The sequence below is a fragment of the Meles meles genome, chromosome 4, assembly GCF_922984935.1.
Source record: "Meles meles chromosome 4, mMelMel3.1 paternal haplotype, whole genome shotgun sequence".
In the NCBI taxonomy this organism is placed as follows: Eukaryota; Metazoa; Chordata; class Mammalia; order Carnivora; family Mustelidae; genus Meles; species Meles meles.
The window spans coordinates 64778416-64791084 of NC_060069.1; the positions used below are offsets into that span (position 1 = coordinate 64778416).

Genomic DNA, 12669 nt, shown 5'->3' on the forward strand with positions numbered 1-12669 from the left:
TAGTCACTCCTCTGGGATCCTTTCACTGCGCATATGTATTTCACAAACCAGTTTTGCTCATTAAATTCAAATAGAGAATTGTGCCTGGTTGTTTGTGGGTGGTCTGTTTGTTTGTATTTCTGCATTTCTACCACAGCTGCTTGTTTAAATGGCTTATTTGGCTTCTAATCTTGCATCTTTTAAAACTATTTCAAAAAATTTTATCTCTTTTTTAATATTTAATTTTGTAAATGCATGGGGGAAAAAACAAAAAAAAACAAAAACCACAACTATGCTAGTGTGAGAGGTACAAAGAAACGTTTCCTGAGGACTTCATTCTACATTTCACTTTCATAAATATTCTTTCTCTTAACACCCTGATCTTTTTGAAAACGACTTATCGAAATTTGTACCAATAGTTTTGTTAATTTGTCTAATGTCAATACTCCTTATGTCAATATTTCTCCAGAAAAGAAGGATTGAGTCTGATTTTTGTTTTGTTTTGTTTTACACTATGAGCACAGACCACCCCCCACCAAACTAATGGGAACCGATAGTGGGCACTTATCAAATGCCTGTGAATTAATGAATGAATAAATGAAAGACCGAGTTTGCTCTGAAAAGGAAACTGAATATCTTTTTACTTATGGTTTGTTAGTTGCAGACTTTTGAGTGCTGGAAAATAGTTGTCCAATTCGGGATCCAGAAGAACACCTTGACTAGGAATGAAGGAAATTTTTATTCCAAGTTCTGAGGTCTTATTCCAAACGACTGATCTTAATACCTCAAGAAAATCATAAACCATATACTCCCAACTTCCTCCCAGAACTAATAAAAAACAAACAAAACTCCTTTTTAGACAACTAAGAGCTTAAATAAGGCCATATTAATAACATGGAAAGACAAATAAGGAGACATCATAATGCAGTAATTTATTGTGATACCTTATATTGGCCAGTCTCTGCAATAATACAGATCATATTGATTCACACTCCTTCAAAGTAGGAATTCAAAAGAGCTCTCCATAATACTGGTTTGATTCATTCCATTATTAAGAGATGTAAGATGAGGGGCGCCTGAGTGGCTCAGTGGTTTAAGCCGCTGCCTTCGGCTCAGGTCATGATCTCAGGGTCCTGGGATCGAGTCCCACGTCCGGCTCTCTGCTCTGAGGGGAGCCCGCTTCCCTCTCACTCTCTCTGCCTGCCTCTCTGCCTACTTGTGATCTCTCTCTGTCAAATAAATAAATAAAATCTTAAAAAAAAAAAGAAGAGATGTAAGATGATTAGAAGAAAAAAAGTCATTTAAATAAGCAACTGTGGTAAAAATGCAAAATGCTGGTTTGATTCATTCTATTTTCATTCATTCCACTATTGGCAAAATTTCTATGTTGCTTTTTATATAAAAGACAGATTCCCATAGTCACCTTAGTCAGCCAAGGCTCAGCTGGTCCCTCAATCTTCTGTGAGCAAAGTATCTGCCTGATTCACCTCTACCAAGCATCTCACTTTAATAAGGCACAAGTCATGTTTTTTGTACCTGTAGCAGATTTTCAACTCTGACCAAAGTCTAGGCCTGCTCAACACACTTTCTGAAATGCAAATCTAATCATGTCACTTATCTGCTCAATGTTTTATTATTGTTTCTCATTGTTCTTAGAAGTCCTACATCTTTAATGAGATTCTGCATGGTCTGCTGCCTGTTTTCAACCTTATCTGACATTGCCTATGTCTTAGTCCAAGCATCCCAGCCAGGTTTGCTCAGCTCCTTTAACACACCAAACTTCTCTCTTTCTCTGGCTTTTTCCCAGATTTTCACTATGCCTAAAACTCAGCCTCACCCTCCACTCAATGACCACATTGGATTAAAACCTGCCGACTGTCTGAATTCCCATTAAATCCATTCAACAAATATTTTCTGAGCAAATCTCATGTGTCAGGTATTGTTTTAGGCTTTGGAGAGCCAGACAATAATAAATCAAACAATCCAAATATAAATAGGAAATAATCAGGTATGATCAATGTAATGCAAAGAATTTTTTTTTTAAAGTACATGAAGTACATAAAGTACATGGTGGCTCTTGTTAGATTGGTTGAACATGAATGGTTGCTCTGAGAAAAGATGTTCAAGCCAAGGTTACAAGGGCAGGAATGAGTCCCAACACAGCTCTGGGGTAGGCAGAGGGAACAGCAAGTATAAAATATCTAAAAAGAGAATGAGTTTGGTGTGTATAAAGAACAAAAGATGGCTGGAACTGAGATGTAGAGCATTTTGAGATGAACTAAGATACAGGTACAAGAGGAACAGACAAAGAGATAAAGATACATGATACAGATTTATGAAAGGTTTTGTTAGATAGGTCAGGGAAGGAGTTTGAATTTTATTTTAAGTGACTAATGGAAAGCCAGTGGAGGGTGGTGAGCAGAAAAGTGAGCTGGTATAATTTATACTGTAAAAAGATAATCTGATTTTGCTGTATGGAGAATGGATTATAGGTATGGAGCAAAAATGAAAGAGGAAAATTACAGAAGTTCAAGGAGACTCAGCTTAGTTTGGTAAAGGGGGAAATGGAAAGAAGGAGGCAGATCCAGGATGTATGTTGGAACAATTCAGTAAGAGGCGCTAAACTGGTTATTGAACATAGATGAGAGACAAATCAGGAAAAATCTACAGTTTTTACTTGATCATACGGAAGGATGGCAGTGCCAGAGCCATTAGTACAGTGCTGTGTGGAAGAGAAGACTGCCTGGTTATAAGCCTGGCTTCACCACTTAATGCCATCTGACCTGTATGACTGCAAATAAGTCACTTAACTTCTCTACTCATGTGTTTCTGCACTTACGGAACTGGGAAAATAACAACTCTACCTCATAGGTTACTGTGGAAATTTAATAATGCCAATAATATAGACCGCTTAAAACAGCTTTTGGAATACAACAAATCCTCAATGACTGTGGCTACTATTATTATTGCTCTTGTTGCAATTATTATAATAATCTAGATTGGAAGATAATGAAATACACCCCTGTGAAAATTAACATGTTTTAGCCACTATAGTTGAAATATTCATTAGATAGTCCCATGGAGGTGTTGATAGGCAGAAGTATATAAATCTGGGGGCACCTGGGTGGCTCAGTGGGTTAAGCTTCTGTCTTTGGTAAGATCATGATCTCTGGGTCCTGGGATCCAGCCCCACATCAGGCTCCCTGCTGAGCAGGGAATCTGCTTCTCCCTATGTCCACCCCTCCCCCCCAGCTCATGTGGGCATTCTTTCTCTCTCTCTCTCAAATAAATAATAAAATCTTTTTAAAAAGACGTACATAAGTCTGAAGTTTGAGGAATAGGAAGTCCCAAAGATACAGTTTTAGAAGTCACTTACAAAGAGATAGTATTTGGAGATTTAGAGCATTGCATGAAGTCCCTTGGGGAGACACTGAAAAGAGGAAATGGAAGGGAGCCAAAAATTCTGCTTAATGGCATTTCAACATTTAGAGATGGGGTAAGAGGAGAAGGAGGGAAGGAAAGTGAGAAGGCACAGACAGTGAGGTAGAAAGTAATCCTGGTATGATGCCAAGAACAAGCATGTTAAGAAGGGACTAGTTAACTGTCTCCTACACTATGGAGAGATCACGTAAGATAAGAACAGAGAAGTGGCCAGTGGAATTAACAAACTGGAGGTCCTTGGGAATCTTGATAAAGGCTTTCTCAGTAGAATATAAGAAATCGAAACTTGAGTGTCATTTCCTTTGAGAAACCTTTTTTGAGTGTCTAGAATAGGCTAGCACTTGTCATTTCTCTAGTACTTATCATCCAGGTAATTGTAAAGAAAGTTGACTTTGCATTAAATCATTATCTATGTAAAAGATATCATTTGTATAATTATTAATTTAATTTCTCTCTTCCCTAATGGTTAGTAATTTACTGGATGGCAGGGATCATGCCTATCATGTTTTTCACATTATCCTTAATAACTAGTAGAATGCCTGATACATAATATTGCTCAGTTTATATTGAATGAATGAATAAATTAATGAGTGACTACACGACTGTACCAAAAATACATTTTGGGGAAAAAAAAAGAACTTCTTTTAATTAACACCTACATTAATTGACGTGCTTACTTTCAGTTTATTTCTAAGTTGGTGGCATAACTAAATAATTGCTTTTATTGCAAACCACCTGAAATCATTTGGGAGGAAGCATATAAAATAGTGAAAAAATAGTCTACTTTACACTGTAACATTATTTGTCTTAAGTTTCTTTATTCCAAGAGATAAACGATATTGCTACTCCAGTAGCTCATTTTAGCAGTCAATCTAAAATTGATTACCATCCAGCCCTTATTAAAACCCAGTTTATATAAGATATTTGAGAAAATAAGTCTATGGACCAAGTTAACTGTCCATTGCTCTCAATTGGTTTTTAGCTCTATCCTATTATAAGTGAAATCACCAAATATCTTCCTTGAATTGCACTTGGTTAGGTCTTTTGAAATGACATTATAGAAATTGTGGGCATTCATTATTAAGTCCTTGGCTTTTCAGAGGGTTAATATAAGCAATCATATACTGAGAATATCTGCATTTCCTAATGACATCAAAACTATCACATGGTTTCATATTGTTCATTGTTCCAAATAAAAACAAGCCATATGATAAATTTTGCTAAAGTATACTGAGAAAAAGCTGTGCACTTTTTATTGATTCAGATGTAACAATTATGAAATTCAGTTCACTATGCTTTTTATCTTTCTTCTAGGAAATTGAGATATATATTTATATTCAATACCAATGCATGTTCATGGCTTAAGTTCCTGTATCTTTTCTCTATAGTATATGTATTCCTTTATGCAATTTATTTATATGTGTGCTTTTGTCACAAATTATCTCCACTTTTTTGAAGTAGAAAAAGTATGAATAAATAAAGGGAAACTGAAAGAAAGTGCCTCTCTCTTCCCTTCAGTTAATCCCAGAGATAAATTGCTTTTCATGATCTCATTCAAATAAAACCAATTCCATGAAGACATTTTGACTTGTCAAGGACAGCTTGCCTCCATCGTCTACCTCCTAGGAAAATATTTGGAACATCATATAAAATTAACTATCAGGTAACGTGATGCTGCCAGTTTTGTTTTTGTTTTTCAACATTTCCTTAGCAATTCGGGGTCTCTTCTGATTCCATACAAATTTTAGGATTATTTGCTCCAGCTCTTTGAAAAATACCGGTGGAATTTTGATCGGAATGGCATTAAAAGTATAGATTGCTCTAGGCAGTATAGACATTTTAACAATGTTTATTCTTCCAATCCAAGAGCATGGAACAGTCTTCCATCTTTTTGTGTCTTCTTCAATTTCTTTCATGAGTGTTCTGTAGTTCCTCGAGTACAGGTCCTTTACCTCTTTGGTTAGGTTTATTACCAGGTATCTTATGGTTCTTGGTGCTATAGTAAATGGAATCGATTCTCTAATTTCCTTTTCTGTATTTTCACTGTTAGTGTATAAGAAAGCCACTGATTTCTGTACATTGACTTTGTATCCTGCCACATTACTGAATTGCTGTATGAGTTCTAGTAGTTTGAGGGTGGAGTCTTTGGGGTTTTCCATATAAAGAATCATGTCATCTGCGAAGAGAGAGAGTTTGACTTCTTCCTTGCCAATTTGGATACCTTTTATTTCTCTTTGTTGTCTGATTGCCATTGCTAGAACTTCTAATACTATGTTGAACAAGAGTGGTGAGAGTGGGCATCCTTGTCGTGTTCCTGATCTCAACGGGAAGGCTGCAAGCTTTTTCCCATTGAGGATGATATTTGCTGTGGGTCTTTCATAGATAGATTTTATGAAGTTCAGGAATGTTCCCTCTATCCCTATCACATTACCCGATTTCAAGCTTTACTACAAAGCTGTGATCACCAAGACAGCATGGTACTGGCATAAAAACAGACACATAGACCAGTGGAACAGAGTGGAGAGCCCAGATATGAACCCTCAACTCTATGGTGAAATAATCTTCGACAAAACAGGAAAAAATATTCAATGGAAAAAAGACAGTCTCTTCAATAAATGGTGCTGGGAAAACTGGACAGCGATATGTAGAAGAATGAAACTTGACCATTCTCTTACACCGTACACAAAGATAAACTCGAAATGGATAAAAGACCTCAATGTGAGACAGGAATCTATGAGAATCCTAGAGGAGAACATAGGCAGTAACCTCTTCGATATCAGCCACAGCAACTTCTTTCAAGATATGTCTCCAAAGGCAAAGGAAACAAAAGCAAAAATGAACTTTTGGGACTTCATCAAGATCAAAAGTTTCTGCACAGCAAAGGAAACAGTCAACAAAACAAAAAGGCAACCCACGGAATGGGAGAAGATATTTGCAAATGACAGTACAGACAAAAGGTTGATATCCAGGATCTATAAAGAACTTCTCAAACTCAACACACACAAAACAGATAATCATATCGAAAAATGGGCAGAAGATATGAACAGACACTTCTCCAACGAAGACATACAAATGGCTATCAGACACATGAAAAAATGTTCATCATCACTAGTCATCAGGGAGATTCAAATTAAAACAACATTGAGATACCACCTGACACCAGTTAGAATGGCCAAAATTAGCAAGACAGGAAACAACGTGTGTTGGAGAGGATGTGGAGAAAGGGGAACCCTCTTACACTGTTGGTGGGAATGCAAGTTGGTGTAGCCACTTTGGAGAACAGTGTGGAGACTCCTGAAGAAATTAAAAAATAGAGTTTCCCTATGACCCTGCAATTGCACTGCTGGGTATTTACCCCAAAGATACAGATGTAGTGAAAAGAAGGGCCATCTGTACCCCAATGTTTATTGCAGCAATGGCTACGGTCGCCAAACTGTGGAAAGAACCAAGATGCCCTTCAACGGATGAATGGATAAGGAAGATGTGGCCCATATACACAATGGAGTATTATGCCTCCATCAGAAAGGATGAATACCCAACTTTTGTAGCAACATGGACGGGACTGGAAGAAATTATGCTGAGTGAAATAAGTCAAGCAGAGAGAGTCAAGTATCATATGGTCTCACTTATTTGTGGAGCATAACAAATAACATGGAGGACATGGGGAGATGGAGAGGAGAAGGGAGTTGTGGGAAACTGGAAGGGGAGATGAACCATGAGAGACTATGGACTCTGAAAAACAACCAGAGGGTTTTGAAGGGGCGAGGAGTGGGAGGTTGAGGAACCAGGTGGTGGGTAATAGGGAGGGCACGTACTGCATGGAGCACTGGGTGTGATGCCAAAACAATGAACACTGTTATGCTGTAAATAAACAAATAAACGAATTTTAAAAAAAAGAAAAAAAAACAAAACAAAAAAATTTAAAAAAAGAATTAAATTCTAGTTTTGGTAATCTTTAAAAAAAATTAAGTATCTTATTATATACTACTCCCAAATATATGGTCACATTTAAAGATTTTTATTTGTCTGTTTTAGGACTTAGAGCCAAACAGAAATTAAAATAATGCAAAAAAAAAAAAAAAAACAGCAAATACCAAGAATAATGACAAAACATTGTGCCACTTCAGAAGTTAATATGCTTTCTTTTTTAATCATAAGCATTACCTAGACTTTACAAATCTTGCTGCTGAACTGCTCAGATTCAAATATGGAAAAAAAGCTTATTTTAAATGATTTAGCCCTATATAGCATTATAAAGTAAGCTAAAGTATAATTCTTCAAATATAAGTAGATGAACTTCAATTTTTTTTTTTCCCCAGAGAGGGGTGGTATAGCCACTAGATAATTAAGATTATTAATCTACAACACTAGACTCCTAAAATTTTCCAAATCACATGGGCTAGAATTATGAACACATAATTGTCTCTAAAATATCCATATCAAGATAAAAGAAACATTAAATTTCCATCTGATAAAAGTCTTGTTTGCCTAAATTAGTTCTTAACAGTAGTATAAGACTTTCATTTTCTCTAAAAATAACTATTAACTTTATTCTAAATTTAAAGAGGCAGTTGAGACACATTTTTAATGCAAAATTAGTTCATGCATTTTTTTTTTCATTTTTGAGATTTGAAAACATAATGTTTGGATAGTTTCTATTTTCAAAACTGTTAATTGCACAATATCCCATCCTAATGGTGAGCAATTTATTTCTTATTTCCTTCCACTTCTTGTCCATAAGCACATATATTTATCCCATTTGCAACCATAATATTCAACATTATTTCCCTCCTTTAAGGGCATATAATCAAGACATTTCTCCCTAAATTTCCATTATGATAGTTTTAGTAACTATGTGATATAATTTTAAAAATAATTCTGTTAACAATTATGTTTTAATGTAATTTTAAAACCTATGTAACAATATGCTAAATAACAGAGGATGAGAGTTAAAACTGGCTGAGGAAAGAGAATGTATACAATCAGAGGTGAAAGAAAGTCTAAATGTTTGCTGGATGGATAAGCCTGAATAAGGTACAGTTACAGAGACCGCTCAGACAAAACAGGGGAAGTGAGATTAGCAGGCAGTGCCCTGTACCCCCTTTCCTTTTTTCAACCTTATTAGCAGCTTTCTTTATGATCACTAATAGCATTTCCAATATTATAATAGGGGTAGTCTATGTCACCACTCTAAAGGAAATCACAAAAGGTCTCAGTTGACCAACTAACTCCTACCTGCTCCTAGGTTCATCAGAACAATACTGTAATAGGAGATAATTTTTCTTCTATATCACTTCTACTTTGCAGTGAACAAAATTTTTTTTTCAACATGAAATGCTTTAAACTGGAATCTTGCCTCTAGATAGCTGTATGAATTTTATTACTAAAACATTATCACGTTTTTACTTATTGCTAAAACAAACAAACAAATAAAGCCTGAAATATTTCTCCTCTAGGATGGCAAATTCAAATCAACACTAATTACATTACCTGTTTCAGACATCTTGATTTTTTTCTGTCAATCTTCAGAGAGCAATGGTCTTGTAATTAGACAAATTGTACATTGAACCCCCAAGTTCATATTCTTTACACCAAAGCATCCAAATCAAAACACAGCTCAGGATTTCCGCTGATGTGGGACCAAATCTTATTTTCGACTCTTTTCCAGCACTCGCCCAAATGAAAACTAAACAGCAATACTTTTGGATCCCATACCCAAGAAACCTTGGCTTACCTTGCTACTGTCAGACAAATTATTAACAACAGCAAGAACCCTATAGTCTTTATTGTTGTCAGATGAACTGTTGTTCTGGTTGTGGTATACCACACATGTAAAGTGTGCTGAAACAAATGTTTCAATAATTTATTTCTCATGAATTAATTCATTTAAATATATTTCACAAAGCCCAATACACATTTGAGGAAGAAAGTGACCAGATACATACACCTCTTCCAGAACCAGTGTTCCAAGATGTACTTAAAAATGCTCATTAACAGGGTTTTGTACTTTATCATGTTGAGAGGTCTAGAAAGGACACCTGGTCCTTAATGCTGGTTATCAGGATATGATAGGTTTAAGAGCAACAAAGGAGCAAACTGTAAGTTAAATCCTAAATTGCAGTAGAGCAGAACAAATATTGAGCTATCACTGAGAAAATCATCCATCATCAACACCAACTCTGCTTGACATTATACAGACCAAGCAATTGACTGACTGATTTCCTCATTTTTAGTTATTGAGTCTATTGTCCTGCAATTCAGTCATTCAGGGCGTGGTATTTAGGGATAGAATATGAACATAAATATAGGATTCAAATTGTATCGAAGTCAGGTCCTTGTCACTTATACATAAAAAATGGGCTTTATTTTTAAGGTTTGTTTATTTATATTTATTAAAATTTATATACTTTAGTAAAATATTTATTTTATATATTTATATATTTATATATAAATTTATATTTATATACTTATATATAAATATAGGTTTATATTTATTTTAAAAAGCTTTATTAATGTAACAGTTCATTTTATGGAATCTTACTTCATATGAGTACAACTGCTAACAAATGAGGCAACATAAGAAGGTCTGGCTAAAAGACATTTTTGGTAAAATAAATACATATGATTAAGTGGATGGTCAAGTCCTTGAAAACACTACTGTACAGAATGTGGCATTTAATTTTAAATTTTCAATTGGCAAACTAGTCACTGCTTCAGGATTTTTAACTCAAAAAATTCAGAAAAATATGAGAATAATAATAAAAGCCACTGGCTCTAAAGAATACTATAAATAAAATATATTAAAATATTGAAAATTCTCACATTAAAGTCTTGCATAAAAACCAATTGACAACACTGATATTTAAAATTAAGAAGATGATTATGAATATCTCTTCATACAACTTTCCAATATACAATTTTCACTGGTGGGAAAACATTCATGCTTGCCTATTGAGATTGTAAGAACATCTGAAGCAACGCCTGATCAGACACTATTTGGAACTAAAGCGTACTTAAAAAATGTTACAGAAATATTTTACACCTACATTTGCCATAGTATATCCATTAACCACCACATTCCAAATTCAAAATAACAAAGTAGAAACATATCCAGATTTCACTTTGCATTGCTAAAATATCTTCTTCCCCAAGACATACAAACTTGATCGACAAAAGCTATTGCTTTTTTTAAAATATTTTAAGATTGACATGAAAATAGGCTTATAATTACATGAAGTAGCTAACACTGAAGAGGAAAAATAACTGCTCCTCAAAGACCAAAGTATATGATATGAACAATTACTATAAAGTAAACATAAATTCTTTTTAAAAACTCTTTCAGAAATTAAAAGTGTGAGGTGCCCTTTTGTTGAAAATAACAGCATAAATTATACACCTTTAAAAAGTATATAGTATGTGATAAGATTCTGAAAACAATTAAGATTAAAAAGATGAAATCTTTTGTGATAAATGTTACTCTGTCAGCAAATAATCTTAACTAAAATACCATAATATAAGTGTCTTATTAAATGATAAAGTAATTTTAGTCCCGTAATTATGGCAATACTATAAAAATAAAATTATGCAAGTAAAATATCAAGTTTACCTTTTAATAATGGGTTATTACATAAAACAATATGCCTATTTCAGAGTACTTGATATTTTACAAATAATATTTCCCTATAATTTCCTTCAAGACCAAGGATATCCAATTTGATTTTGTTTTACATGTGTATACATTATTGACTTGAACTCTTTATCACCTTATAAAATCAACATGTTTTCCAAATCAAATAATTCAGTGTAAATACATTTAGACAAATAAATTACCTGACAAATCTTTTAAAAACCCAAACCTATACCACAATGACAGACAATGTTTCCCCAAAGCTAGTCCATAAGTATATTCTCGAAGAGACTTATAAACTTGTTTTTAAACTCATGTCAAATTTCAGGCAATTTTATGGTATTGTAAAAAAAAAAAAAAAAGTGGAAGGAAAAATTTGTCCAGGGACTTTTTCTTCTTTAGAAAGGCCCTGCAATTGTTGCCTTTCACAGGGCTATCAAGTGAAACCCGAGAAAACATCACTCAACAATGTGAATAATTTCACTATCTTTTACCTTCAAATTTTAAAATCAACCCTACCTGTCTTCCATCAAGTAATTTATGAACACACAGAATTTATTAAAAATATCAAAAATTTTGGTTCAAAGAAAGTCAACAAGCATAGAACAATGAGTGAAACAAAGCAAAGAAAACAAAACAAATCAACCACATACTTCATGGATTAATGGTGAAAAGAAGAGATTTCTTACCAAGTACCCCAAGTCGATAGTTGACTGTGATGACGATCACATTGCCATAACTTGCCAAGACACTCCCATCATATAAATTTCCAGTACCTTCCATATATGAGCCACCATGGATATACACCATCACTGGTTTGGGACCCCCACTGTCCCGAATATCTGAAAAACAAATGGTTGGCAATTGTCCTTATCCTCAAAAAACACACATAATCAAGCAGAGAATACATTTTCCATTTTAGGGACAAAAGAGAATGATTTTAATATAGTTCTTCAAATTGCTGTTTTGTTAAAGTGTTTCTTCAGCAACTCATATTAAAGCTACTATGAAAAGAGCAATAGGTATTCACTGTTTTCTAGCTAAAAATTTTGTTTAAAATTATAAACTGAATTATAAAACTTGGACATATTGAAAATGGGTGTGAAGTTTAGTGCTTTTTGATTGATTTCTAAAGTGACTGAAGAACAAAAAGGAGGAATTACAATGGGTCTTAGAACTATTTTTTTTTTCAATGTCATAGACCTCATATGGAATTATGAGCCATAGGCTAAGAACAATGTTATCACTGCTATTGTGAATAAAACACTCTGATTCTCTATTTCTTATTTACCATAAAGATTTTATTGAATGCATCATAATTATATTGAATAATTTATGCTCTAATTTGTGAACATAATTACGACACCGTGTCTTAGGTTCCAAAAGTTTCATTTCACTTCTCAAGTACCAACTGGCAGATGAATGTTTAGGCAGTACAGTCTGTACTTTTGTTGTTGTACGTAGGGTACTGTCAGTTCAATGGTATTTATTCGTTAAGTCTGGGTTATCTGCTCACTCCACCAACCCTGCCCTCTGGAAGAAGAAAACAAACTAAATTATATTTTTCATCTCTTTGTGTAACTCCTATACTCTTCTTAGTCCCATTTTGGCTCTGTGATTTT

At 34.3% G+C, this 12669-nt stretch overlaps 1 protein-coding gene across 5 annotated transcripts in view; it reads right to left on the minus strand.

Moving 5' to 3' along the window:
- NLGN1 (neuroligin 1) overlaps window positions 1-12669 on the minus strand; it is a 696790-nt gene that overhangs the window by 454827 nt on the left and 229294 nt on the right. For all 5 annotated transcript variants that reach the window (XM_046001281.1, XM_046001285.1, XM_046001284.1 and 2 more), the window contains one exon: window positions 11737-11889. In XM_046001281.1, the coding sequence (XP_045857237.1) occupies window positions 11737-11889 (153 nt within the window). The remainder of the gene's footprint in view (window positions 1-11736; window positions 11890-12669) is intronic.